This window comes from Sceloporus occidentalis, unplaced genomic scaffold (genome assembly GCF_023333645.1).
Source record: "Sceloporus occidentalis isolate IW3139 unplaced genomic scaffold, rSceOcc1.0.p SCAF_6, whole genome shotgun sequence".
Taxonomy (NCBI): domain Eukaryota; kingdom Metazoa; phylum Chordata; class Lepidosauria; order Squamata; family Phrynosomatidae; genus Sceloporus; species Sceloporus occidentalis.
This window is the reverse complement of record NW_028316986.1, coordinates 70,489,040-70,516,581: the sequence shown is the minus strand read 5'-3', so window position 1 is coordinate 70,516,581 and position 27,542 is coordinate 70,489,040. Positions and strand designations below refer to the sequence as shown.

Genomic DNA, 27,542 nt, shown 5'->3' with positions numbered 1-27,542 from the left:
TCTTAGCCTCAGAGTAACGTAAAGCCAAACCCACTCTGAATAAAATTTGCCAAGAAAACTGCCTAGAGCCATAGAATCATACAATAATAGAGTTTGAAGAGACTGCAAGCGCCATCCAGACCAACCCCCTGCCATGTAGGAAATCCAAATCAAAGCATCCCTGACAGATGGCCATCCAGCCTCTGCTTAAAGACCTCCAATGAAGGAGACTACACTACACTCCGAGCGAGTGTGTTCCACTGTTGAACAGCCCTTACTGTCAGGACATTCCTCCTAACGTTGAGGTAGAATCTTTGTTCCTGTAGCTTGCCTCCATTGTTCCGGGTCTTGTTCTCTGGAGCAGCAGAAAACAAGCTTGCTCCCTCCTCAATATGACATCCCTTGAAGTATTTAAACAGAGCTATCATATCACCTCTTAACTTTCTCTTCTCCAGGCTAAACATCCCCAGCTCTCTAAGTCGTTCCTTGTAGGGCATGGTTTCCAGACCCTTCACCATTTTAGTCACTCTCCTTAGGTTTTCCTTGAGGGAGGGTTGGTAATTCCTTGAAGGTACACAACAACCACCATTTTGGAAAGACAATTTAGCAAAACAAATCTTACAAAGTGGTGTAACATTAAAAAACATAATCATGACATAAACACAATACAACATAATTTTTTAAAATCCACTTTGTTAAATAAATAAATAACTAATTATCAAAGCCTACATCTACTTTCTTCATAGAGTTATTCCACTTCCAGAAAAGAGAAAGAAGAAAAGAAGCGTAAAAATGTCGTATTTCAGAAAGAAATTTATGGAGATTTCAGTAAAAGCAATGAAAGATGTAGAAAAGATGACTCAAGAACAAAAGCTGTTTACTTATGATGGAGTTGCATACCCTACAGCTCTTTGTAGCTCAGAGGTCTTCAAAGCTCTTGAGTCTTTTGAAGCAAGAAGTGATGATGTCATTATAGCTTCATATTGTAAATCTGGTGAGTTTTGTTTATTTGATTACACACACACAGCATCCCATTATAAACTTGAATTGGAATTATTTTGAGAAGAGTTACTAAATGATGCAACTGATTCTAAATTGTGTTGATTCAGAAAATCTGAAACTGAGTATAGAGACAAAGAAAAAGATTGAAAAGCAAAAGTTTGTCTTGAACATACAGTAGTAAATATCATGGCAATTAGCTGAAGAAAAAAAGAGGAAAGTTAATGCTTGCTAGATTAATAAAGTCTAACATTTTAAATATTTAGCAATTGGATTATTCTACTGTATGCGCTTGTGTGTATATACTCTCACACACACACCCCTTGTCTGCACAGTTTTGATAACACAGCAATACAACACAGCCATAAAAGCTTTAAAGCACTTTTCAGTTTATGAAGCTCCAAATAAATAAGATGTTTTCAGATAATATTTGTTCTGTACAATATGCAACATATATAGGTCAGTGTTGAACTATATACTTTTTCATGGGCCTTATCTGCACCAGCCAGGAAATTCTGGGAGCAGTCCAGCGTATATTGGCCCCAGAGCTGTCTTGACCTCTCCGTTACCTGGCCCTTTGTTCGTTTACCGGGACATCTATCTGCATGTGCATCCTGCTGAGCCTCCTGGCATGCTTGCCGCTGCTGCAGATCACTTGCTTCTGAGGTCAGAACAAGGGGTTCAGCGATGATCACATGGATGGGTGCCTTGTTCTGACCTCAAAGCAAGCAACTGGTGACAGTGGCAGATTCACAAAGCAGCTCAGTGGGACACACATGCGAACAGCCACTCTGGGATAGGAACAGAAAGCTCCTGATTTTCCTGAAATATGTGGAGTGAAAGGTAAGTTATTTTAATTTTTGTAAAAGGTATTATACCCTGGTTCTGGTTGTTCAGTGTGCCAGATATCATCCAGATTGTTCACATCAGAAAAGGGATTAGAGCTGTGAATAGGACACCACCAGAATGGGGAGAAAATGGGCCTTTTGGCCCTTGCAGACAAGCCCTTGGTGAGCTCCCACAATTTTCTGTGGTTTTTTTTTTTACTAAATACAAAAAATGCCAACACTGAGATTTGCCTGCTACAAAGGTGTCCCCACCTAAATCAGGTACCTATATTTTGTATATGTCCATGGTGACCAGATGTCCTCCTTTTCCAAGACATGTTCTACACTTCAACCTTCTGTCCAGGAGGAATTTCAAAATGTCCTCCATTTTGAGTATGACCAAGAAGTAAGAATTTACATTTATATGAATGTTTTTAGCTTTCATTTGGTCATGTCCTATATTTTTCTTGACTGTCCAGCATTTTGTAGTGCCTTGTCCTCCTTTGTATTTATGACATATGGTTGCCTTGTATATGTCCCCATTAATCCTGTGGGTGAAGGTAAGAATCTGGGCATCATTTCCAGTTATGCCCTTTCCATTTTGCTGTCCTTCACTTGTGAAATTGGGTGAGGGAGCTTTGGCCCTGGGTATCTCCTATTAACCATGCCACAACAACCTATATTCCAGTGTCTAGAAATCTGCAGTCCCACCTTCCCAATGATCTATTGTCAATGGAGTAATGTTGTGTTTTTTACCTGGTTAACACTAGCAGCCCCTATTGGGTAAAGTGTGTGTTAGTGGAATTAATCTCCAGATCCATTAAAGGTGGCCACTTAATAAAGAAATAACAGATATGACTCATAGGGAGAGCCAGCATGGTAATGTGTTTGAGCATTGGGTCACGATTCTGGAGATCAAGGTTCAATTCCCCACTTGGCCATGGAAACCCACAGAGTTGCTGTGGGTGAGTCACACCCCCTCAGTCCCTGAAAACTCCATGATAGGTTTTCCATAAGTCAGGAATGACTTGAAGGCACATAGCAATAAGAGGGAAGAAACATAGGAAGCAGATTAGAACTGAGATGTTAACCTGTGTTAAACTTTTTTCTCTCCCCCCCTCCCCACACACTCTGTCTCTCTCTTTCTCAATCTCTCTGTGGAGACATGGCAACAGATAAACAAATAGTCTCCAGTGAGAGAGACATTGTACCTGTAGAGTAAAATCCCTCTAGTTGTGTCTACCAAGGTCTACCTGTCTTTCCTGATTTTTATCCAGTCTTGAGTAACTGTAAAGAAGGTTTGTAGCTACCTACTAACTTTCTCCCCTGAGCTTCTATGTGTACCCAGTCTCACATAGAGAATGGTTACATTATAACAGAATGGGTTCATTGCCCTGCATAAGAATTCTGCCCCCTCCCCCCCATGAAATTTTCTTTCAGACCCCAAATTGCTGTCACTGCTGAAAGTGAGATGTTGGAAGTCATTCATATCTACAAGTACTCACATTAATTTGGTCACTGCCACTTTTGCCTAACACTTTTCTTTAGATACCTGGAATGTTTTTTTCTCTCTAAATGTTCAATAAAGTTTCAAGTTACAGTAATGCTAGAGATTTGGGGAGTGGATATAACATTCATTTGGAGCAGAAGAATTCTTATTTGTTGAGCAATAATTTCCCCCTGCCCCTCCATAGCTAAACTCATGACCTGAAGTTTTATGAAGGACTGAATTTCATCTTCTGAAGTCACCTAGCATGTTAACATTTTACTGAGTCACTGGCCAAGATTCCAGTCCATTTCATAAGGAGACCATGCTTGTGCACTTAACAGTGAAGGTTTTGAAGAATACATTAAATTATATTGAGATTTGGCCAACTGCTGAAGAATATTATAGTAAATTGTATCACAGATAAAGGCATAAACAGAGATGCAAACACTGCCACAGACTATGATGCTAGCTTGCAATGAAGTGGATTGATTTGAGCAAAAAAAGTCTGACTTGATAATATTTCTTGTTATCTTTGCTTCATATATAATTTTTCCAATGGATTAGCAGCTGGGGGAAAAAACTATTTCTAATTATCTGACTCTTTTCCAGGTTCTTTCTGGATTGGTCAGATTGTTACAGATTTAGTAATAACCTCTGCAAAGAAGCATGAACCTCACAAGCTGAATGAAGAGCTGCTGCTGGCAGAATATCCCTATCTGGAAATTGGAGATCCTGAAAAGTATCAGGTGATCACTTACTATTTATGCAAAAACCTAAAGTGTCCAGACCTAATTGTTAATGAATGCTTACACATACTCTTATACTTTTCCTTGCTCTTTAGTCTCTCCTTCGTCTTCTTTTCCACCTCCAGGTATTGTCTACCAATGCCTTTGTTGAATGAAGATGCCTTATATCTTTATATGCTTGTAACTTTTCCCATGTTAAACATACATTATTCTATTGCCTTATTCAATTAGCTGTCATTTCCACCAAGTGTTTGAGACCAATAATAAATCATGGCTGGCACCTATTGAGGCCTTCTGGGTACACCAACATTCTTTCTATTCAGAGAGCAGACATCACCATGTACCCAAACCAAAGCTGTTTGTATTATTTCATAAGGCTTCAAATTTCAAACTAAACAAGAAGACCCCATTCACACTACAAAAATAATCCAGGGTGAATCCAGGTTATTTCCTTGGTGTTCACACCCATCCTCAATACACTGAGTACACTTTTTTAGGTACCAAAAACCCATTTAACCCAGGATATTGGATACTGTCCCCCCCCCCCCCCCGCTTTAAGGGGACATTCACACTTACTGGTACTTTTTTGAACAATGAGATTCACATCTCTGCACTGATTCAGAACTGATTCAGAATTGGTTTGGTGTTCCCAATATATTTAGTGAGATCGAATCTCTCAGTGTCATTTTAACCTGTTGTCATCCACAACCAAATTGATTTGTTAAAGTGGTCACACTACTGAAGATGGAGATCATTGTGGCTCTTTAAAAAAGAACCGCTAAGGGGTCCAGTGTCAAGTGCTTTGGTTTAAGTGGGCTTTTCAGCCACCCCTCCCCCCACAAACTGCATCGAGTGCACTTGGGGCAGATGTGAATTGGTTCATTTCTGTATTGTGAATGGGGCCTGATTTTTCCTGAAAGATCCACATCAATCCACATCTTCAGCAGTGTAAATTTGCTTTTGGGTCGCTTTTTTTGGGTCAGGCCTTACCTGGAATACTATGTCCAGTTGACCACAGTTCAAAAAGGATGCTGACAAGCTGCAGCATGTCCAAAGTAGGGCAACTAAAATGGTGAAGTGTCTGTACAACAAGCCCTGTGAGGAGAGACTTAGGGAGCTGGGTATGTTTAGCTTGGAGAAGAGATGGTTAATAAGAGGTGATATGATATTCCTGTTTAAATATTTGAAGGGATGCCATATTGAGGATGGAGCAAGCTTGTTTTCTGCTGCTCCAGAGAACGGAACAAGGAACAATGGATGCAAGCTACAGGAAAAGAGATTCCACCCAAACATTAGGAGGAAGTTCCTGACAGTAAGAGCTGTTTGATAGTGGAACATACTCTCTTGGAGAGTGATGTAGTCTCCTTCTTTGGAGCTCTTTAAACAGAGGCTGGATGGTTGGAGTGTATGGCCCTTGGGTCTCTTCCAACTCTATGAGTCTATTATTCTAAAGGAATGGAAGTGGCTCCATTTTATCCCAAAATAATGGCATGTGTGACAAACACAATGACACAGAGAGATCCGCAAACCCAAAAAGTAATGGGAACAGTGATTCCAGTATATTCCAGCACAGTGATCAGCATCTCCTTGGGACAATAACTGTGTGTGAATGCCCTCTAAGAGTGAATAAACCTGAGGTTCTGATCTACTCTCTGTCATATTATCACAGACAAGCAAAGCTTCAGTCAGTTTTTGGTGTAAAAAAGATTCTGTTGACTAAATGTTCTCTACTAGATAGAGACAATGAACTAGACAAGCCAACGTTTATTCTATCCTCCCTAGCCATTGTGAGGGCTTCAGTGTCTCAGTTGGGTGACTTCCTTAACACCAAACTGTTTCATAAATGGGTCCATGCACTGCTGCTGAGCAAAAGCTCAGCTCTCTTTGGATGTGGATTTTATATATAAAAACAAATAGATCTTTTTTGAAATCTCGACTACAAAGAAACCAAGCAGTCATGGAATACCTGTCCTTTCTCTCCTATAGCGTTGGAATGAGGAATACAGTCAGTTTCCAGGTTTGTAATGTTAGCTAGAAGCAGGTGCATAGTTTTATCTGTACAATACTATGCTAAGATGAATAAGAGTTTAGCATGATGTAGTTGACTCATCTACATACCAGGTAGTCCATTTCTCCCTGTGACAAGCTATGTCATAACATCTGTGAATAATTTATATATTTCTCTTCTATCTGCATATGCCTTTCAGCTGCACAGTCACTACAAAGGGGAATATATATATATATATATATATATATATATATATATATATATATTTCCCCCTGAAAGGTATGTGTTTCAGCAATCAGATTTGAAAATTAATCTAGCATTCACTTTTCAAAGGCTAATCATAAAGCAAAGTGAGCTAAATGCAAGACACACAAATGTGGACAGTAACATGCAGTGGTGGAGATATATTTCACCACTTGAGCGAGCACTTATTCCAATTATGCCCTTAATGCATTTTCTAATTTGACCCTTGCTTTCTGGTGAAGAACTGGAGGAGGAGAAGGAAACAGAAGTTTGATGGATATCTTTAGGAGTGCTGTTATTTTGCATTCTTTTGTGGCAGGAGGTTGGACTAGATAATCTTTCTTGTCATTTCCAGCTATAATATCATATAATATATGATTCTATGATTTATTATTCATCCAGTTTTTTAAGGGTTGGTGTTTTCAGAAAGCCAAGGATCAAAGTCTTGAGGTGCAGAAAAATATCTTCCTGAATTGGGCTTGCATTTCTCATCTGGAAGCTTCTAAGGTCAAATATAAAATAAAATTAAATAATTTTTAAAAATAAAAAAATTGCAAATTACAAACAAGGACTCACCAGGCAAAGCTCCAGTGCTGTTTTCATTTCTAGGTTACTTGTTTTCCACTTCCTGTTTGTTTATTTTGTCTCTGAAAGAGGATGAAGACCCATCCTTCCAGGAGAGTGATATTTACTCATCTCCGTGTTGATAAGCTTCCGGAGTCAGTCTTCAAGAACAAAGCCAAAGTGAGTATTCTCTTTAATTTACTATAATCAGAGGACTAGCCCCAGGAAAAGCAAAGCCAGTCAGTCAGCTGGATTTATTTTTGCTATTTATTATTATATTCAAACAAACAAACAAACTTTATTACAGCCATTTGGCCAGCACATTATTATATTTATTTATATCCTGCTTTCTCTCCCCTACACACAAACACAAACATGCAAACTGGGATTCACAGCAGCTTACAATTTAAAAGAACAGTACAATTAAAATATAAAAAGTAATCATTAAAATAGAATTATATTATTACAGTATTAAAACACCTCACACATTAAAAGCATAAACATGTAATTTTAAAAAATAAAAGCATTTAAAAAACAGCACAATTAAAGCAGTACAATAACCCCAGTCCAGTCTTTAAGAACTTTTAAAAGCCTGTCTGAACAAAAGTATCTTAGCCTGCCTATGGAAGGACAACAGGGAAGGGGCCATTCTGGCCTCCCTAGGAAGGGAGTTCAAGAGTCTAGGGGCAGCCACCAAGAAGGCCCTCTCTCACATCCCCACTAACCATGCTTGCAATGGTGGTGGGACGGAGAGAAGAGTCTCTCCTGATGATCTCAGAGCCATGCCCAGCTCATATAGGGAGATACGGCCTGCCAAATAGCCTGGATCTGAGCCATATAGGGCTATATAGGTCATAACCAGCCTGGAAAAAAACAAGCAGCCCACTAGGGGTCTTCTTTGTAACTGCCTCAGGTGACAATCTGACTGCAGCTCTTTGAACCAGCTGAAGTTTATGAACACTCTTCAAATGGAGCCCCAAGAACTAATATTTTTTCTTATGGTTCAACAGTTCAGTGGGTCTACTCTAGTTGAGACAATCCAACAGAATTCCAGCTAGTATTTTAAAGAGAGATGCAAAGAATATTCGCTAGATTTCATGCTCTCATGATATGTTGAGGCTGAATCAACATATCAAAATGTCCACATTTGTGTGATATTTTGGCTCTGAGCAAAAGCAGAGAAGACTAGTTTTTCCCCTTGTCTTTTGTTGTTGATGATGTTGTTTTGAAACAAAAACCTGGTGTTGATATTTTTTAAAATTATTTTGTGTAAAATCTGGATTTTACACAAATACAAGTTTTGTGCAAAAGTTTGTATTTTGTGCGAATAACTTTTTAAACACAATTTTTTGGGGCACAAAAGTACTGAAATGCAAAATGAAATTGTGAAATGCATAAAATGCATGCCATTTCATCCAAGGGCAGATAACTTCTAATTTAATAAATATGAAATAATTTCTTTTCTTTTTTTTGTTCTTTCATGTGAAAACAAAATTATTTACATGGCTAATTTTAAGTGCCAGTGTCATGCAGTCAAAATCTGAACTCTAATAATGAATTCTTGAACAATGAAGCATTAAAAAGCATGCTTGGTATAATAACAATGGTTAGTGAATAGATTTGTTTTTCTTAGAAGGGAAAATATAACCAAAGAACACCAATAGCTGATGTTTCACTGTGTAGAAAGACAATTTAATACTAGGGTAATTAACAGAGGTTGTTTAGGGCATGATTATGGGGCTGCTCATCCCTGCTCATAAACATTTGTCTGGCCACTATGATAAGGAAATGTAGACAGTTAGGTCTTTGGTTTGAGATAGCATTTCTCTGTTGTTCTCAGTCCATCAACCGTAAGTACTTTTCCTGTATATTTCTCTTTATGTCAAATATTTCTATATTTCTTGATATTAACAAACATGCAGAGAATTCATGTAAACAGCAACAACAGTAAAACTAATGAAAAACAGAAAAATTCATAAGGAAACAGTCATATAGGAAGGCTTTGCAGCAAGGAAATTTTCAACTAAAGGTACAGGCATTCTGAAAACTTGATTTAGCACTTTGTGCATACTGAAAGGCTGGTGGGGCAACTCCAACCAAAAGGATGAGAAGAGAAAAATTACCAATTGTCCACAATCAGAAATTGAGGGGACAGCCCAGAAAACATTGGATTGTAATGATTAATGATTTGACAGTTCTGTTGATTCCTCTTCTCTCAAAAATGAGGGAACATAAGAAGCCAGTTCCAAAGATAAGGTCTGATATAAAACCATCCTGTATCTGACCTCTACAATACATGCTTCCTGAGTTAGCAATCAGTCACAGCCTATTACAGCCAAGAGCATGTGTGAGAACATGATGGTCTGTGTAGTGTGCATATGAAGAAATTATTCTGTAGAAAAAACATACATATCATGCCCAAAAAGAAAACAACTGTTTTATGTGTAGGAAATGAATGAATTATGAATATGCTTTCCACCCACCATCCCTCTCTTTGGAAAAGTCATTATATACTTTTTTCCAAAATGAATGGGTCAGACATTCAGAGAATTATTCCAACATGGTAAATTGAATCGTGGATTCCACAACCATTATTCAGCATTAAGTAACTGGACAAGATGCAAAACCAACATAAAACAAAGAAACTCATGCATTATAGGAATTGCAGTGGTTTGCATGTGTCCATATGTGTGTGTGTTTGTACATATTTTGGAGAAGTTGATTATAATAAAAAAAATGAAATTTTCTTTTCTCCATACTTCTAACACAATTTGCTAACACAATTATAGTGAAATTAGGGGATCTCAAGATATTCCTAAATAGATAGGTTGGGCTTGCCCTTTAAAATAGCTAAGTAGGTTGATCCCACCCCTAATAAAACTGGTTATGTCCAATTTGCATTGCAGGGAAATGCCATAGCACATGTTGTAGGTCAAGATACTCCATGTATGACTTATGCATCTTTGTCCTATGAATTAATATTCCCACATAGTTTACATAGTTTGCAAGTATGCATTGTTATTACCACAATTGTCCAAAACACACTTCAAAAATAATCTAGCCTGAGATCAATCTAACTGTCCTGGCTGAATACTAGGGAATCCTGGGAATTGCAGTTTATTGTAGCACTAGAGTTCTCAGAGAGGCATAGGTAGGGATGCCATAACCCGGCTGCACCCGTGCTTCTAACGGTTTTTGCGGTTTGGCACGGTCACGGTCCGGTTCACTCTAAATCCTGAGTTTGGGCCCGGCCGGCAGCCATCGCGCCTAAAGGGAACACTCGTCCCCTTGAGGCTGGCTGGCCAATGGCAGAGCAGCTGGAGTGGAGCTGTTTCCAGCCCCACTCTGCCATTGGCCAGCCTCAAGGAGAAGGACCTTTGGAGGAGGAGGAGGAGAAGGAGGAGGAGTGAGACTCTGGGCCAGCCAGGAGGAGGGAAAAACGCCCTTTCTTAGTGCATGGCGAGGAGGAGGAGGAGGAGGTGGGTGCCCATTTTCAAAGGTCCCCCCCCCCCCAAAGTGCACTTTCTGTGTACAGTAGAGTCTCGGTGAAGAAGCATGAGACTCGGATTGGGGACAAAAGTCCCTCGGCTTGCCTCCTCCCTCCCTCCTTCCCTTCATCCCTCCCTAGTTCCCTGCTTGGGTCAGGCTTCTCCCTTTGGCCTGAGGAAAATGAAGCCACCAAGGAGAGGTCTGGGGCTGTCCTCCGCAGCCATCAAGTCCTCGCCTTCCCTGCTCCTTTCCCTTCTCTTCAAAGGGCTCCAAAAGAGCCCTTTGGAGGAAAGGGGAGGTCTGGGAAAAGCAGGACTGGGCTAGTGCCCAGGTCTCTCCTCTCCTTTCCTGCCTCCCTTCCCTTCCCTTCCCTTCCCTTCAAAGAGCTCCAAAGAGGAAAGGGGAGGTCTGGGAAGAGGAGAGTGGCCTCGGAGGACAGGCTTGGGCTGAGCACACAAGCCCCTCAGAGGAGCCTGCGTCCTCGGTCTAGGCTTGTCCTCCGCTGCCCAGGCTTCTCCTTTGTGCGGATTTCCTCTCCCCCAAAGGGGTTGGGGGAAAGGAAAGTGAAGCTGGGAGGGAGAGGCTTGGATCTGCTAAAAAAATGTATCCTACATTTGAAAATGTTGTCCTACATTTGTCCCAGTTTGGAAGTCCTGACTTATGGCAACCCTACACATAGGCAGTCACATAGGGTGCAAAAAGTTCAGGGGCACCATTTGCCCTCCTCTTGGAGCACGTGCGTATGCACAGCTCCAGTCCCAGGCAAGCACCAGGGTGCCAAAAGTGCTCCTCCTGGCTTTGCTGGGCTGTGTGCTCCCAGGGAAGAGCATTGGGTGGTTTCTGGTGCACGCGTGCGCACACAGCCCCTTATAAGCACCAGGGCACCACTTGCGCTCCTCTTGGCTTCAGGAGGAGCACAAGTGGTGCCCTGGTGCTTGTTTGGGGCTGCACACGCGCGTTCCATCAAGCAACCTCTGCTCTCCTCCTGGCCCTGGCTCCTTTTTGCAAAGCCAGGAGGAGCACAAGTGATGCCCCTAAACTTTTTGCGAGGCCTGGGGAGGCACCAGGCCAGCAAAAACGAGCCCTGGAGAGGGAGGGAGGGACAAGAGGCTTCATCAGGCTGCATCCACACTGAAGAAATAACCTGGTTTGGCAGCCAGAGTTTCTGGCTCAAGGCTATGGAATTCTAGGAGTTGGAGTACGTTCTGGGGTCCAGATGTCAAGGCTTGACTCGTTTCTGGCTCAAGGCTATGGGATTCTGGGAATTGGAGTATGTTCTGGAGCCAGATATCAAGGCTTGACTCATTTCTGGCTAAAGGCTATGGGATTCTGGGAGTTGGAGTATGTTCTGGCATCCAGATATCAAGGCCTGACTCTTTTCTGGCCTCCTTTTATAGGACACGTCCTACATTTCAGACTTCTACTCAGAAGGAATTTCAAAACATCCTCATTTTTTGTAAGATGAGCAGATGTCCTCCTTTTCTAGGATGTTTCCTATGTTTCAACCTTTTGGCCAGGATGAATGTCAAAATGTCTTCCATTTTTGGTTGGATGACCACACTTCCTCCTTTATCCAGGACACGTCCTACATTTCTGCCCAGGAAGAATTTCAAAACATTCTGGTTTGTTCAAAGAGTTTGCCTTTGCCAGTCTTTCCTTGAGGCTGAGAGTGTGTGACTTACATGCCTAGTGGGTTTTCTTGGTTTGTTCAGAGAGTTTGCCTTTGGTCACTTGGGTGTGTGCGAGTGTGCGAGTGTGTGCCTTCAAGAGATTTTCTTGGGAGGTTTGTTCACAGAGGGTTTGACTTTGCCATCCTCTGAGGCTGAGGGAGTGTGACTTGTCCAACGGTTTTCTTGGAAGATTTGTTCAGAGGGAATTTGCCTTCACCTTCTCTTAAGGCTGTGAGAGTGTGACAAGTGCTGTGACATTCCTTGTGCGCTGCACCATTTGGACACAGCGCATGAGCCATGTTATCAACACGTGCCACATGTAAATGGCAGTGTGCCAAGATTGTGCCCATGGCTTGCGGCAGGACTCGGGATATTAAAAAATATAGGGGCCCCAAATGAAATTTTTGCCCCAGGACCCCTAAAGGCCTAGCTACGGGCCTGGCCAGGGTGCCACTTGTGTTCCTCCTGGCTTTGCATGGAGCAAAAAGGAGTCAGGCCAGGGGAGAGCGAGTGGCACTTGCTGGAGTGCGTATTTGCATGCACAGCCTCAGACAAGTGTCACTCGCGCTCCTCCTGGCTTTGCTCCTTGTTGCTCTTTGCAAGGAGAAAAAAGGAGCCAGGGCCAGGGGAGAGCGAGGGGCGCTTGCTTTGAAAGTGAAGGGGGAAAAGGCAAAGCTCCCTTCTCTATTCCTCCTCCTCTGATGCGATAGCAGCACCTGTTTGCTCTGAGTCATGCTTTCCACTCAGGTAAGAAGAGGCAGAAAAGGTGCGATATTTAGTTCAACTAACTAACTAACTAAATAAATAAATAAACTTGTGCAACTGCAAACTACAAGTTCCAGAACTCTATAGCATTTAGAGGTTAAAGTGGTGTAAAACAACATTGATTCTCCAGTGTGATAGCAGCCTGAATTAAAGTGAATAAGATAGTGTTTTGAGATATTTAGCCTTCTCAGTTGGAGAGAATCAGATTTTCAGTGAATCCTGGTCTCTCTCCATTTTTTGAGCGTCCTACAATTTGTCCTACATTTTGTCATAGATCATGTCCTACATTTTCCCTACATTTTGAAGGGCTTCGGCAGAGGGGAGGGGGCAAAATATTTCTCACCTAGGGTGGCCAAATATCTAGAGCCGGCCCTGCTGAGAGAGAACGCTACAATTCCCACAATTCCTTAGCATTGAGCAAGGGCTGATAAAGCAGTCTCAAACTGGATTATTTCTGCAGTATGTTTTGGACCAAAGTCTCTACTATTCAGTCAACAAATGTCAGAAATGAAAGAATTATAGTGTAAGCAGGCAAGTTATGCTCTCCAAATGTGCTGAGTTTCACTTCCCAGCATTCCTCACTATTATCTATGGTGGTTAGGGCTGCTAGATATTGCAGTCCACCAGGAACACACAATGAATCAAATCTGGTTTATTCCCAATAAGGTGTAATTAAGATTGCAGCAATATAGGTGGTGTTTAGGATTTTTTTAAAAAAAATATATGAAAATATATTTTAGAAGTGGCTGTACCATCCTGTCTTATTCATCATTCTCACGCTTTTGATTTTATTTTTATTTTTAGATCCTGATGCTGGTTCGGAACCCCAAAGATGTTGTTGCATCTTTTTTCCATTTTTCAAACATGTATGCTCCATACCCATCACATGATACTTTTGGAACATTCTTTGAAGCCTTTATAAAGGGAGAAAGTAGGATTTCATTTTTCTATTATACCAATAGTATAATAACTATAAGGAATGAAAACACACATACATATACGAGAAAACCACAGTCACAATGAGCCTTATCGCATTACCAAAGTTAGAGGCCAAACAGACGGCCTGGAAAAGCTGGCTTCTGCATGGCTTGGAGATGTGGCATTTTGACACCAAATATCCCAAAGATGCCCAGAAGTCATTCTGGGCAATTAGACAGGGGCAGCTTCAAAATACTCCAGGGACATGGCGTTTAGACGATGCATGCTACTCACATGCCTGGAAGTTGCATTGGGGCTGCTTAAGGCGGCCCAAATAAGGAGCCGATCTTTTGTGCTCCTATTTGGACCAGCTGTAGAGGGCACTTTTGGGACCACAGTGTGTGTTTGTCATGGTCCCAAGATGTCTTTGGTAGGGATAGCTTCAAGCGGCCCCTTCCCGGCAGTCTGTTCCGGACTTTAGCTGAGATACAGCAATAAAGAAGTGGCTTTCTGTTTACCACTCAAAGCATTGCTATACTATTCACAAGGGTCATTGTTATTAACTGCCTTGAGTCAACCCCAATTCATGGTGACCCTCTGGATGAGGCATCTCCAACACCTCCTATCATGTACTGCTCTGCTTAGGTGCTGTAAATTAAGGGCTGTGATTTTGCTGGTTGAGTCTATCCATCTGGCTTGCAGTCTTCCTCTCATTTTACTGTCTTCTACATTCCCTAGTATTATTTTGTTTAGTGAGTCATACCTTCTCATGATGTGGCCTCAGTTTCTTCATCTTGACTTCCAGGGAGAGATCAAGCTTGATCTGTTCTAGAATAAATTTGTTTGTCTTTTTGGTTGTCCATAGTATCCTCAGAACTCCTGTCCAGCACCACATCCCGAATGAGTTGATTTTCTTTTTCTCTCCTTTCTTCACTGTCCTACTCTCACATTCATACATGATGTTGAGGAATATAATGGCTTCGACAATTCTTTTGTGCTCTGTTGTATATTTTTACACTTTAGGATCTTTTCTAGTTCTTTCATAGCTGTCATTCCCATTTCTAGTCTTCTTCTTATTTCTTCACTGCAATATCCATTCTTATCCAAGGTTATCTAGGTTGAATTTATGTACATCCTGGTCGTTATTTTTGTTTTCTTTATGTTCAGCAGTAAGCCTGCTATTTTAGTTTCTTACCTATTATTATTTCTTAGTAATAGCTCTAAGTCTGTGATGTTCTTTGCTAGTAGTTTGGTGTAATCTACATATCTTAGATTGTTGATTATTCTTCCTTCTCTCTTCACTCCTCTTTCTTTTCAATCTAAGTCTACTCTTTGTGTGATATTTCTGCATAAAGGTTGAATAGAAAGCATCCTTGCCCAACCCCTTTACCAATTGGGAAACATTCCGTTTCTCCATACTCTGTTCTAACAGTATCTTCTTTTCTTAAGTACAGATGTCTCATAAGGACTATTAAACATAGTGACACTCTCATGTCCTTAAGAGCATTCCATAGTTTTCCATGATCTAAGCAGTCAGAGGCTTTGCTAAGGTCTATAAAGAACATGTTGATTTTCTTCTGAAATTTCTTGAGGTGCTCCATTAACCATTGTATGTTTGCAATGTGATCTCTAGTACCTCTTCCTTTTCTGAATCCCAATTGCACATTTGGGATTTCTCTCTCCATATGTGATTGGAGTCTATACTGAATAATTTTGAACATAATTTTGCTTGTGTGGGATATTAATGCTATAATTCTATATTTGTTTCAGTCTTTTGTTTATCTTTTTTCTGGATTGGATGTATATTGCTCCTTTCCAATCCTCTAGCCACTGTTTTGCTTTTCACGTTTATTGGCATATTATAGTTATCACTAGAGGTGATTCTGTCTGTGTGGATTGTAGGAATTCTATCAGAATATCATCTGTTCCTGGTGATTTGTTCTCCCCAATATATCTTATTGCAGGTTCCTCCTTCAATTCTAGGATTTGTGGCTCATATTCATGAGGTTCTTCATACCATGTATCTTTCATTTTTTTTCTTCTCTTTTATATAGCTCTCCTGTCTATAGCTTCCATCATCTTTTTATTTCTTCCTGATCTTGTAGTATGTTCCTTTTCTGATCATAGAGCATCCTCACCCTTGTTTGAACTTTCGTTTGAGTTCCCAGATCTTGAGGAATATTTATCCCATTCTTCTCTTTTCGTTGTTGTCTTTTATTTCTCTACATTGGTTATTAAAATAGTTTTCTTTATCCTTCCACATTATTTGTATTCATGATACAGCTACATTCACGGTTCTGGTTTTGTTCCTATCTCCCTTTTCTTTTGCTTCTCATTTTCTCCCTCCTCTTCTTCATGGGAGAGGTGGTTCTAAAAACATGCCTTTTGTCATGATGAAAAATCTGTTTCGAAAAACCCTTACTTTTGTGACCATCTGCCTCTGGAGGAAGATAGAAATGCTACAATGATGACATGCAGAGAGGTAAAAAGAACTTCTCTATCACTGCATCTCAGCTTACATTTGTAATGTGATAAGGCACTCATTCTCTCTCATTCTTGGCAATACTAGGGTTAGGGAGCGCACACCAACCGCACGCTCCCTAACACTAGCACATGTCAGGGGTGCCATTTTTACACACTGCCATCCACACGGTGTGCATAACAATGATGTCACACATGCACCGCATCCAAATGGATCGGTTCATGCATGATTTCTCCATGCTGTCTCAGGCTGCTTATGGCACCCTGGTGGAGGTGCGGAAAGGAGCTCTGAACCGGAGCTCCTTTTGTGCCACCGCATTGTTGGCATGGCAACCAAATGGCCACACCAATGATGCAGAGGAGAAAGGGGCCGCAACAGCTGCCCCTTTCTCCTCTTTAGCACCAGGGGCATTTTGCTGCTTCTCTTTTGCCTGAAAAAATGCCAGATTGGGGCCACAGGGCTGCTGGTGAGGCTGTCCTGCCCCCAATCCATCACGAAAAAGGGCACCTACAGGCCACCCCTTTGGGGTCTGTACTGCACCAATATAATGGAAGAAGTGACACTTTTTGAGCCAGCTTTTTGAGCCAACTGGGCAGAAAACAGTCAAGAGATAATATAGTTTCCTTCTCTCACACACCTCTTTAAAGTGTGAGGAAAAGTCTAAACTGAAAATTTAACCTCTTAATGGTAAATAGACAAAAAACAAATTTATGAAACATAAATATTTTGAAGAAGTTAATAAACCCGGAAAATTATTAGCATATAAACTAAAAAAAGAAAGAGCGAAAAGAATAATCATGAAAATAAAAGAGGGAGGTAATATAATAGCCAGTAAGGACAAAATTAAAAATATATATTTTAAAATCAGTTTACAATGTTATCCAAAGAAAACAAAATCAAAGTATCCAAAACAGAAAAATACTTGGCAAGACAGTTATTAAGAAACTAACTGAGGAAGAAAAAATGTTTTTGAACAAACAAATCTCTATGGAAGAACTGACTGAAGCAATCAGAAGATTTAAATTGGGCAAAACACCTTGCCCTGATGGGTTCTCGAATGAATATTATAAATTATTTGAACAACAATTGGGGCCTTATCTTATAAGAACAATGAACCAAATTCTAGTGGATGAAATACCCCAAACATAGAGTCAAACAAATATTATTTTGATTCCAAAAGAAAACAAAGATTTATCGGCTCCAAATAATTATAGACCAATTTCATTATTAAATTCAGTTTATAAATTATTAACATCAATTTTGGCAGAAAGATTAAAAACAATTTTATCAAACTGGATTCATAAAGATCAAAATGGCTTTCTCCCAAACAGAAAAATTAAAGATAATATTAGAAATTTAATTAATATATTTGAAATTCATGAAAAAATATTAATAAAAATTTGACATTGTTTTTCTTGGATGCGGAGAAAGCTTTTGACAACATTAGATGGGACTTCATGTTTGGGGTATTAAAAAAGATGGAGGTGGGAGAAATTTTTTTAAATTGAATTTAAAAAATACTATAAACAAGAAGCCAAGGTTATAATTAATGGGGGGTAAACCTTACCTTTATGATTAGTTAGACAAGGTTATCCCTTGTTTCCGTTATTGTTTATCATATCTTTAGAAGTTCTTCTGAATATTGTTAGAGAAAATCATCAGATTGAAGGTATTAAGATTAGAAAAGAGGAATTTAAATTGAGAGTAAAATATTTGGGCAGTACATTGACGACAAAAAATACGGATCTGTTTCAAAATTATTATGACAAATTATGGAATGAAATTAAAGTCGATTTAAAAAGATGGGAAAAACTAAATCTTTCATGGACTGGGAGGATAGCCACTGTTAAAATGATGATTTTAGCCAGGATGATATTTTTATTTCAAAATTTACCATTTATTACTAACGATACCCCCCGGGAAAAATGGAATAAGGATATCCTGAAATTTGTTTGGCAAAATAAAAAAAAGCAAGGGTAAAAGCAAAAATATTACAAGATAAAATAGAAAGAGGTAGATTAGCTTTACCTAATTTAAAGTGGTATTACCATGCATGTGCTCTAGATTGGCTTATAGACTGGTTTAAATTAGAAAATAAGAGATTGTTAATTTTAGAAGGAAATGACTTAACACACAGAATCCATGGATACCTGTTTTATGACAAATTGAAAGTGGACAGAAATTTTAATAATCACTTTATTCGTAAAGCCCTTTTTAATGTATGGATGAAATACAAGGTAAAATGGTTCCCAAATATCCCAACATGGACTTCTCCCATGGAAGCATTATCCAAAAGAGAAGAATTTGGAAAAAGAGACTGGTTGTGCTATAAAGATATAATAAACATAACAGAGAAAATTTTATTTTGAAAACACAAGAGGAACTTCTTAATGAGGGATGGAACTACAATTCGTTCGCTCATTGACAATTAAGAGAGAGATTTAACATGGGCATTAAACTGACAGGTATAGGTCCCGGGGATGCAGAATTCGAAAATATAATCTGGGGAGACAACACAAAAACCCCTCAAAATTCTATGATATAATTTTAAAATGGGAACTGCAGGATGAGACAGTGAAAGAATTTATGATCAAATGGGCGGTAGACCTACAGCAAACAATTGAATTTGAACAATGGGAGAAGCTATGGAAAAATGAATTAAATACACAAAAATATAGACATAAAGGAAAACGTTTATAAAATAATGGACAGATGGTATTTAACACCATATAAATTATCAAAAATGTTTAAAGGAACAAATGGGGTATGTTGGAAGTGTCACTCAGAATTAGGAACGTACTTGCATGTATGATGGAAATGTGAGGTAGTTAACAAATATTGGAAAAAATACACAAAGAAATGGGAAAAATGTTTAATCTCAACAGTCGTGCAGACTCAAAGTTGTATCTTTTGAATATTCTAGATAATCAGAAATTAGGAATTACAGAAGGTAAAATAATATTTTTGACAATAATAGCGGCAAGAATGATTCTGGGAAAATATTGGAAAGTAGTAGAAACACCTACAATTGAGGAATGGAAATTGAAAATATTTGATTTTTTTAAAAATGGATAAATTAACATATTTAACAAGACAACAATTGTTTTATGAAGAATGGCAACCATGGATTAAATATCTTCAATTGGAAAACCCAGAATATAAGTGGGTAGCTCTGACAGACTGAGCTGATGGTGATTTGGTGGTGATGGGATAGATGAAAAATTCATTACTAACTGTAATTAATTCTTATGGTAGATATAAATATTTAGATAAAAGAACATATGAATAGGATTAATAATCACTGGAAGATTTATATACATAATGAGAGAAAAGTTTTGTTTACCAGATCTAATTAAGTAATAAATCCAGAGGAAATAAGGGAGTTATTACATTAGTCACATATGAATTATACATAAGAAAATAATTAAGAGCTAATAAATAATAATAATTTTTTTAAGCATTGGTTCTAATGTGACAACTTTGGAAGTGTAATTATGATCATTAAGAAAGATGAAATGAAGAGACTAGATAATTATATATGATTTTTTTTCTTTTAATAGTGTGTGTGTGTGTGTGTGTGTGTGTGTGTGTGTTGGATTGTATGTCGGTGAATTGGGAATAAAAAATTAAAACTATGAAAATCTAACCTCTACTGAGGCATGTAACTGGGAGAAATGAGTGAGGCTGAATCCAGAGTGATCAAGCAGGACTTAAAAAAAAAGTTGTCTTTGATTACTGTTGCATGATTTCTGATTTCCACTAGTGCCTTTTGGATCCTATATTGACTATCATTGTGTGTGGAACAAGTACATTGATGAAGAAAATGTCATGCCGATAACATATGAAGAAATGAAAGAGGTACAATCAGTATTGTTAAGATATGAGCTCTCCCACATTGATTCCTCACTGCAAACCTTTGAAGAAAGTTAATCTAAGAGGTAGTGATGGGCTCAAAGTAAGCCAATGAGCTTCAGAGATGAGCAAAAATTAAAGTTAACCTGGGCCCAAAACAGATGGCCCAGAAAGTGCGGCATGAGGCCACTCCTTTGCGATTCATGCCGGGACTGCGGCAACCACATGTGCATAGTCCTGATCCAGCCTGCCACCAAGGTCCTGAACTGGGCTGGCAGAAGGAGTAGAACCCATTCCTTCCTGGCCCAGTTGTTTGAGGATGACATGGCATTTGGGTGGCTTCAAGCTGCTTTTGGGGTGTGCATCATCTGAATGCTAGACCCCCAACACAGTCTGTAGCTACTTGTGTTTTGGACCCTGGCTATTGTATATATTTTTAAAAAACTTTCCTGACAATTGCTGAAACAACAACACCCCTAAAACAACAACATCTTTGGTGTGTGTGTGTGTGTGTGTGTGTGTGTACCTTCTGTTTTGCAGTTTTTGCTCCAAGTTTGGATCAGGAAAGTAGATGGAGCATAAACTTATAACAGAGGGGAAATATCAGCACCATTTCATGTTAATAAACTCTAAGGATCCTTTGTGATGCTAGAGAAGAGTTCTGTGGACTTCAAAAAAGACAAATATATGGGTCCAAAAGCATATCAAGCCTTCACTTTCCCTAAATGATGAACACATGGACAGGAAAAACTGGGCCAATCATGACTTTTCCCAAATCAGTTGGAAACCCCATTATCTGCATGGCTCACTCCAAAGGATGGGCAAACACCCACAGACACTCCACACCACGTAACATCAAGCTATCCCTCTTGGGTTTTCCCCCACCTCCCTCCCACGCATGCACATCATTGCATGAATACTCCAACCACGACTTGAATTACCTCCTTCCTCCCGCCCAGCTGCCATCGCATTGGATGCCCTGGGTGACCAGTCACACAATTACATGAGCCATAAACCACCCATACAGTGCACTAGTGTGTCCAGTGACACATTGGAAAAGCAAAATCAAGAGTCCTCTTCCTCCCCTTCCCTCATGCATCTCTGCTGGACTGTCTGCTTTGTGTATGTTTTAATTAAGCCGCTGGGTGAGATCATCCGGAGACATGGGGCAGGGTGTTATCAGTACGCTGATGACACCCAAATATACTTCTCTATGTCTCGGACTGAAGCAGTGACTAAGGATGGCATCTCTCCTCTGAATGCCTGTCTTGGGGCGGTAATGGACTGGATGAGGGAAAACCGACTCAAGCTGAATCCAGGTAAGACAGAGGTACTTGCTATAGGAACCCTGAATCCAAGAATGGAGTTGTGTCAGCCAGTTCTGGATGTGGTCACACTTCCCCTGAAGGATTCTGTTCGCAGTTTGGGGGTGCTCCTTGACTAGTCACTTCCAATTGACAGCTCAGGTGGATGCGACAGTCAAGAGTGCCTGCTATCAGGTTCATCTGATACGCCCACTGCGCCCCTTCTTGGAGCCGAGGGACCTGGAAACAGTAGTACATGCACTGGTAACCTCTCGATTGGACTTCTGTAATGCGCTCTACTTGGGGCTACCCTTGTGTCAAGTTCAGAAACTTCAGTTGGTACAAAATACGGCAGCCAGATTGATCATGGGAACTTCTAGGAATGACCATATAACACCGGTCTTGAAGTCCCTGCACTGACTGCCTATTAGTTTCAGGGCAAAGTACAAGGTGTTGGTGATTACCTTTAAAGCCCTACATGGTTTGGGCCCAGAGTACTTGAGGGAACGCCTTCTTTCCTATTGTCTGTCCCGCACACAAAGGTCCTCTGGAAGAAATCTACTACAGCCAAAAAAATCTAGGCTAACATCAGTTTCCCAGAGGGCCTTTTCTATTACTGCTCCAAAACTATGGAATGACCTGCCAGAGGAGATCCATCATATTTCCACTCTGACAGCTTTTAAGAAAGCACTCAAGACGGATCTCTTACGGCAGGCCTTTCCAACTTAGTTACCCTCCCCAGATATAGAGATATTTGTCTCCTCATCTGTCTATTCTTCCCCGCCAATGTTTCTGCCTATTTTGTTTTTGTTTAATGTCTTTAATGTTTTTAATGTTTTTAATGTTTTTATACTGTTACTGCATTGCATTATTGCTGACCTGCAGTGTTTGTCATACTTCTGCATCATGGGATGAATGACAAGTCAATGGTACAATAGGTTGATGGTGTAGCTGTCCACTTGTGCACCTGAATGCTCACATTTAAAAAATGTATGGCGAGCACTTGTGCTGGTGACTGCATTTTAATGGAGACAGGGCGCACGTCACAGATTGCTTCTATATGCTGCCTCACTTTCCTGCATTCCTGTACTCACACCATGCTGTTTATATGCCCAGGCAATGATGTACATTTTCTGTGTTAAGGCAGAGTATCAGAGTTTCTTTTTGCTCTTTTTTTTAGCCCTAAAGTGTGGCTTCATGTCATTTGTCACCTCGTTTTGCATCATAGGTTTTCTGGACAGGTAGGCTTTAAGCTGGTTTGAAGCTGCTTTATTTTGCCAGTGTAGAAACCAAAATGAGTAAACTGAAACTATTGTAGTTTGATCATATCATGAAACAACATGACTCATTATAATATACAAGAGCTCTTGGTGAAGGTAGTAGAAAAAGAAGAAAAATACATTGCATGTGGATAGATTCAGTAAAGAAAGCCACAGCTGCCATCAGTTTGCAAGAACGCAGTAGGGCTGTTAATAAAAAAGGCATCCAGGAGGTTTCTCAATTACAGGATCACCACAAGTCAAAGCTGAATATAATTAACAGCAACAAAGGGCCTTCATGCAATCTGACATGGATTTTTTGAGCAGGGAGAATTCATGTTTTGAGCTACTACATTGGCCTAGCTCTCTGTTATGTTCTGGAAATTTGTCTACCAATGCTTTGCCCAGTGCCAATACAGGAATTGTACTGTAGTTTTAGGCAGTACTGCAGGGCATTTCTAGCACATAAAGAAACAAACAATCCCAAACTACAGCTCATGAAAATGCACCATCAATGCAGATTGCAAAAACAGAAGCAAAATGTAATGTATTCCTAATTCTAATTCCTAAGCAACCAATATTTCCTTGTTGGATACATGAGCTTACATGTATCAGAGGTTTATCCACCATATATAGTGGGCCCTCCTCTTATGCAGGGGATCCGTTCCGGACCCCCTCCCCTCGCATAAGGAAAAATCCACATATGCTAGGGCCCCATAAGAAAAAATAGGGTGCATGTAAGCGGTGACGTGGTGGTGTGGCAGCGCCTGTGCCATGGGCACGCACACCATTGTTTATATTGCTGCATAGCATCCGCGTAAGCAGGAATCCATGTATAGTGCACTATATATGTGCAGTGATAAGACCTGTTGCTTTGTTTTTTCCTTATAGAACACAGCTTTAGGAGCTGAAAAGATGGCTAAATTCTTTGAACTGAATCTAAGTGACGAAGACATTCAGAGTGTTGTAGAAAGGACCACTTACAAGGCTATGAGCGACAATGCTAAAGAAACCTATGAAGAATTTGGTGATTGTCTTTTCCATGAAGGTATCTTTTTCCTTTTCTTTTATATTTTTAATGGTTTTCAAAATACACACATACATACATAGCCCATGCCTTATATTTTTGATTCATTAAGAGACATTTCTTTTTGAGCCCCTGTTGCACAGGCTGAGATGGAGTGAGTTAGTAAAATATTAGGGCAAATCTCTACATAACTGTGGCCCAGTACAGACTGGCACAAAGTGCCAGCCTGGGGCCAATTCTAGGGCTCAGGAGAGCAGAGCGTCCACATGCTCCCGAGCCCTACTGCGGTCTCCAGGTGCCATTTTGGCATGCACATGTTCACACAGCATGCCCGCCAATGACGTGCCTCATGCACCAAATGGCACAGCGCATGAGATATGTCACAGCGTTACTCCAGGGTGGTAATGGTGCCACTGTTGCAGCTGAAAAGGGAGCCGCATTTTGCAGCTCCTTTTTCTGAGTACATTGTTGCCACAACATGCAGTCGCCATGGCAATGATACAGGGGAAAAAGGGCAGCCTCTGTCCGCCCTTTCCCCCTGTTTATCCAGGCCCTGTGTTTGTATCTTGATCTTCCATATCAAACAACTGCCCAGAAGTTAATAAATGTGCAAATAAACATATGTGTCAGGTAAGTATATAACAATTACTTAACAGCAGAGGCAGTGGTATCACTAATTGTGGTGTCACCCAGTGCAGGAAGGATGCACGTTCATCCCTCCTGTTCCTCATCCTTTCCTAGGAGGAAGCCTGGGGAGAGGGCAGCCAGTAAAGGATGTACACAACCCTTGTGTCCTGAAGGGGGAGGAGGGCCCAACCAGATGTTATCCCTGTTCTGGGCATCATCCGGTGAGGACAGTACTCTTCTTACTCCCTGAATGACACCACTGAGCAAGAGCTCTGTTTCTTACAATCAAACTAGATGTTAAAGAGGCATATAACTCAAGGTATCTTTTACAAAGTGCTTAAAATTATAGTCCCCTAATCACTACTGAAGTCACTGAGGCTTAATATCACATCATATTTCTGTTGACTTTTGCTAAACCATCTAACTCTGGACAATGAAAAGATTGTTTTCAGACATTTGTACTACATCAAAATTAAGTTTCCTTTTGGAGGCTTTCCCAAACTCTTTGACTGTATGTATAAATAGATATAAAAGGGAACAAAACAAATGTTCTAAAATGGAAAAGATCATGAAATGGCTGAGGAATTATAGGTAGGAGTCAGACTAATCACCACTCACAACTTCCCTCTTTAAGAAGAAAAAATGTCATCAAAGAAGTTCTGTGCACATTTTAAAAACTTCTCTAGAAAACAATGGGAAGCCATCTAACTGCCATCCACCGGCCTGAGAGGAGACTCCACTCTCCATAACTTCCATCCACCGGCCTGAGAGGAAGGAGACTCCGCTCTCCATAACTGCCATCCACCAGCCAGAGAGGAAGGAGACTCCACTCTCCATAAGTGCCATCCGCCGGCCTGAGAGGAAGGAGACTCCACTCTCCATAACTGCCATCCACCGGCCTGAGAAGAAGGAGACTCCGCTCTCCATAACTGCCATCCACCGGCCAGAGAGGAAGGAGACTCCGCCCTCCATAACTGCCATCCACTGACCTGAGAGGAAGGAGACTCCGCCCTCCATAAGTGCCATCCGCCGGCCTGAGAGGAAGGAGACTCCACTCTCCATAACTGCCATCCACTGGCCTGAGAGGAAGGAGACTCCGCCCTCCATAACTGTCATCCACCGGCCTGAGAGGAAGGAGACTCCACTCTCCATAAGTGCCATCCGCCAGCCTGAGAGGAAGGAGACTCCACTCTCCATAACTGCCATCTGCTGTCCTGAGAGGAAGGAGACTCCGCTCTCCATAACTGTCATCCACCGGCCTGAGAGGAAGGATACTCTACTCTCCATTAGTGCCATTTGCCGGCCTGAGAGGAAGGAGACTCCACTCTCCATAACTGCCATCCACCGGCCTGAGAGGAAGGAGACTCCACTCTCCATAACTGCCATCCACCGGCCTGAGAGGAAGGAGACTCCACTCTCCATAACTGCCATCCACCGGCCTGAGAGGAAGGAGACACCACTCTTCTTAACTGCCATCCACCGGCCTGAGAGGAAGGAGACTCCACTCTCCATAACTGCCATCCGCTGGCCTGAGAGGAAGGAGACTCCACTCTCCATAACTGCCATCCACCGGCCTGAGAGGAAGGAGACACCACTCTTCTTAACTGCCATCCACCGGCCTGAGAGGAAGGAGACTCCACTCTCCATAACTGCCATCCGCTGGCCTGAGAGGAAGGAGACTCCACTCTCCATAACTGCCATCTGCCGGCCTGAGAGGAAGGAGACTCCACTCTCCATAAGTGCCATCCGCCGGCCTGAGAGGAAGGAGACTCCACTCTCCATAAGTGCCATCCGCCGGCCTGAGAGGAAGGAGACTCCACTCTCCATAACTGCCATCCGCTGGCCTGAGAGGAAGGAGACTCCACTCTCCATAAGTGCCATCCGCCGGCCTGAGAGGAAGGAGACTCCACTCTCCATAAGTGCCATCTGCCGACCTGAGAGGAAGGAGACTCCACTCTCCATAACTGCCATCCGCCGGCCTGAGAGGAAGGAGACTCCACTCTCCATAACTGCCATCCGCCGGCCTGAGAGGAAGGAGACTCCACCCTCCATAACTGCCATCCACCGGCCTGAGAGGAAGGAGACACCACTCTTCTTAACTGCCATCCACCGGCCTGAGAGGAAGGAGACTCCACTCTCCATAACTGCCATCCGCCGGCCTGAGAGGAAGGAGACTCCACTCTCCATAACTGCCATCCGCCGGCCTGAGAGGAAGGAGACTCCACTCTCCATAAGTGCCATCCGCCGGCCTGAGAGGAAGGAGACTCCGCCCTTCATAACTGCCATCCACCGGCCTGAGAGAGAGTTCACTAGGCAGGTTCAGCTCCATCAGGGCTAGCCTGGAAGAAGGAAGAGCCCTCCCTCCAATCCATCTGCCTTGGTCCAGGCCTCAGAGGGAGAGAAGAACGGCTGGACCTCATCCCCTTTCCCTCCACCATTCCCTTCTCCTTTTGTTTCATGTCTTTTAAATTGTAAGCCTGAGGGCAGGGAACTGTCTGATTAAAAATAATTGTAAGCCACCCTGAGAGCCATTAGGGCTGAAGGGCGGGATATAAATACCTAAATAAATAAATAAAAAATCTATGCAAAGTGATATATGAATTACATGATATAGGTTGCATGATTATATATATTTTACAAGATGCCAATTGGCAATGCAACCTCCTGCAGTGTTCTGTTCACTGATGGGCACTTGCATTAGGGATGTTATCACACGTTTTCCATTTGTCCATTTGCTAACAATGCTTGGGATGCTTGCCCACAAAAGCAGGCACTTATTTATTGATCTGAATTTTATTTAAAATATTTCTCTATAGCCTCCCAGCCCACAAGGTCTCCTAAGGAGATAAGGGGATTTGCAATTCATTTTAGGAATTCATTTGGCAGATTTTGCTTTTTCACTCATATCTAGTCATATTTCAGATCTCCTGCAAACCTGCAAAAGCAAATATGGGGCTTCCAGACCAGAAATGGAAAATCATGGGTACGTATCATATCCATGATATTTATATATACAAATCTGTATATGTGTTTGCTTTCAGGTGGTGTGAGTGACTGGAAGACACTTTTTAGTCAAGAAAATAACCAGGAAATGGACATGGTATTTAAAGAGCATTTGGCAGGAACCAAAGTGGGAGAAATGATCAAGTATGATGTCCACTGCAAGACATGAAACCTCTGGAAGAGATACTTTTTTGGAGTGAATTGAAAAAGATCTCACTTTGCCTCAATATGAAACAAATATTTGTTATAAAAGAGATCCAGCTTTCTGGAATAAATTTTCAATCAGTTGAA

At 41.1% G+C, this 27,542-nt stretch overlaps 1 protein-coding gene across 1 annotated transcript; it reads left to right on the top strand.

The window, feature by feature from the left end:
• Positions 1–771: 771 nt before the first annotated feature.
• On the top strand, positions 772–27,542 carry LOC149310906 (sulfotransferase 6B1-like). Its single transcript, XM_089529990.1, has 7 exons — positions 772–973; positions 3,904–4,040; positions 6,946–7,035; positions 13,584–13,710; positions 19,943–20,037; positions 23,486–23,642; positions 27,290–27,542. Exons 1-7 carry the CDS (start codon positions 772–774, stop codon positions 27,418–27,420), a joined length of 939 nt encoding a protein of 312 aa, XP_089386116.1. The 3' UTR covers positions 27,421–27,542.

Coding starts and splice junctions, on each gene's coding strand:
- LOC149310906 (XM_089529990.1), top strand. CDS start 772: ATGTCGTATTTCAGAAAGAAATTTATGGAGATTTCAGTAAAAGCAATG. Junction 4,041..6,945: donor GAGATCCTGAAAAGTATCAG/GTGATCACTTAC, acceptor TGTCTCTGAAAG/AGGATGAAGACCCATCCTTC. Junction 13,711..19,942: donor AGCCTTTATAAAGGGAGAAA/GTAGGATTTCAT, acceptor GATTTCCACTAG/TGCCTTTTGGATCCTATATT.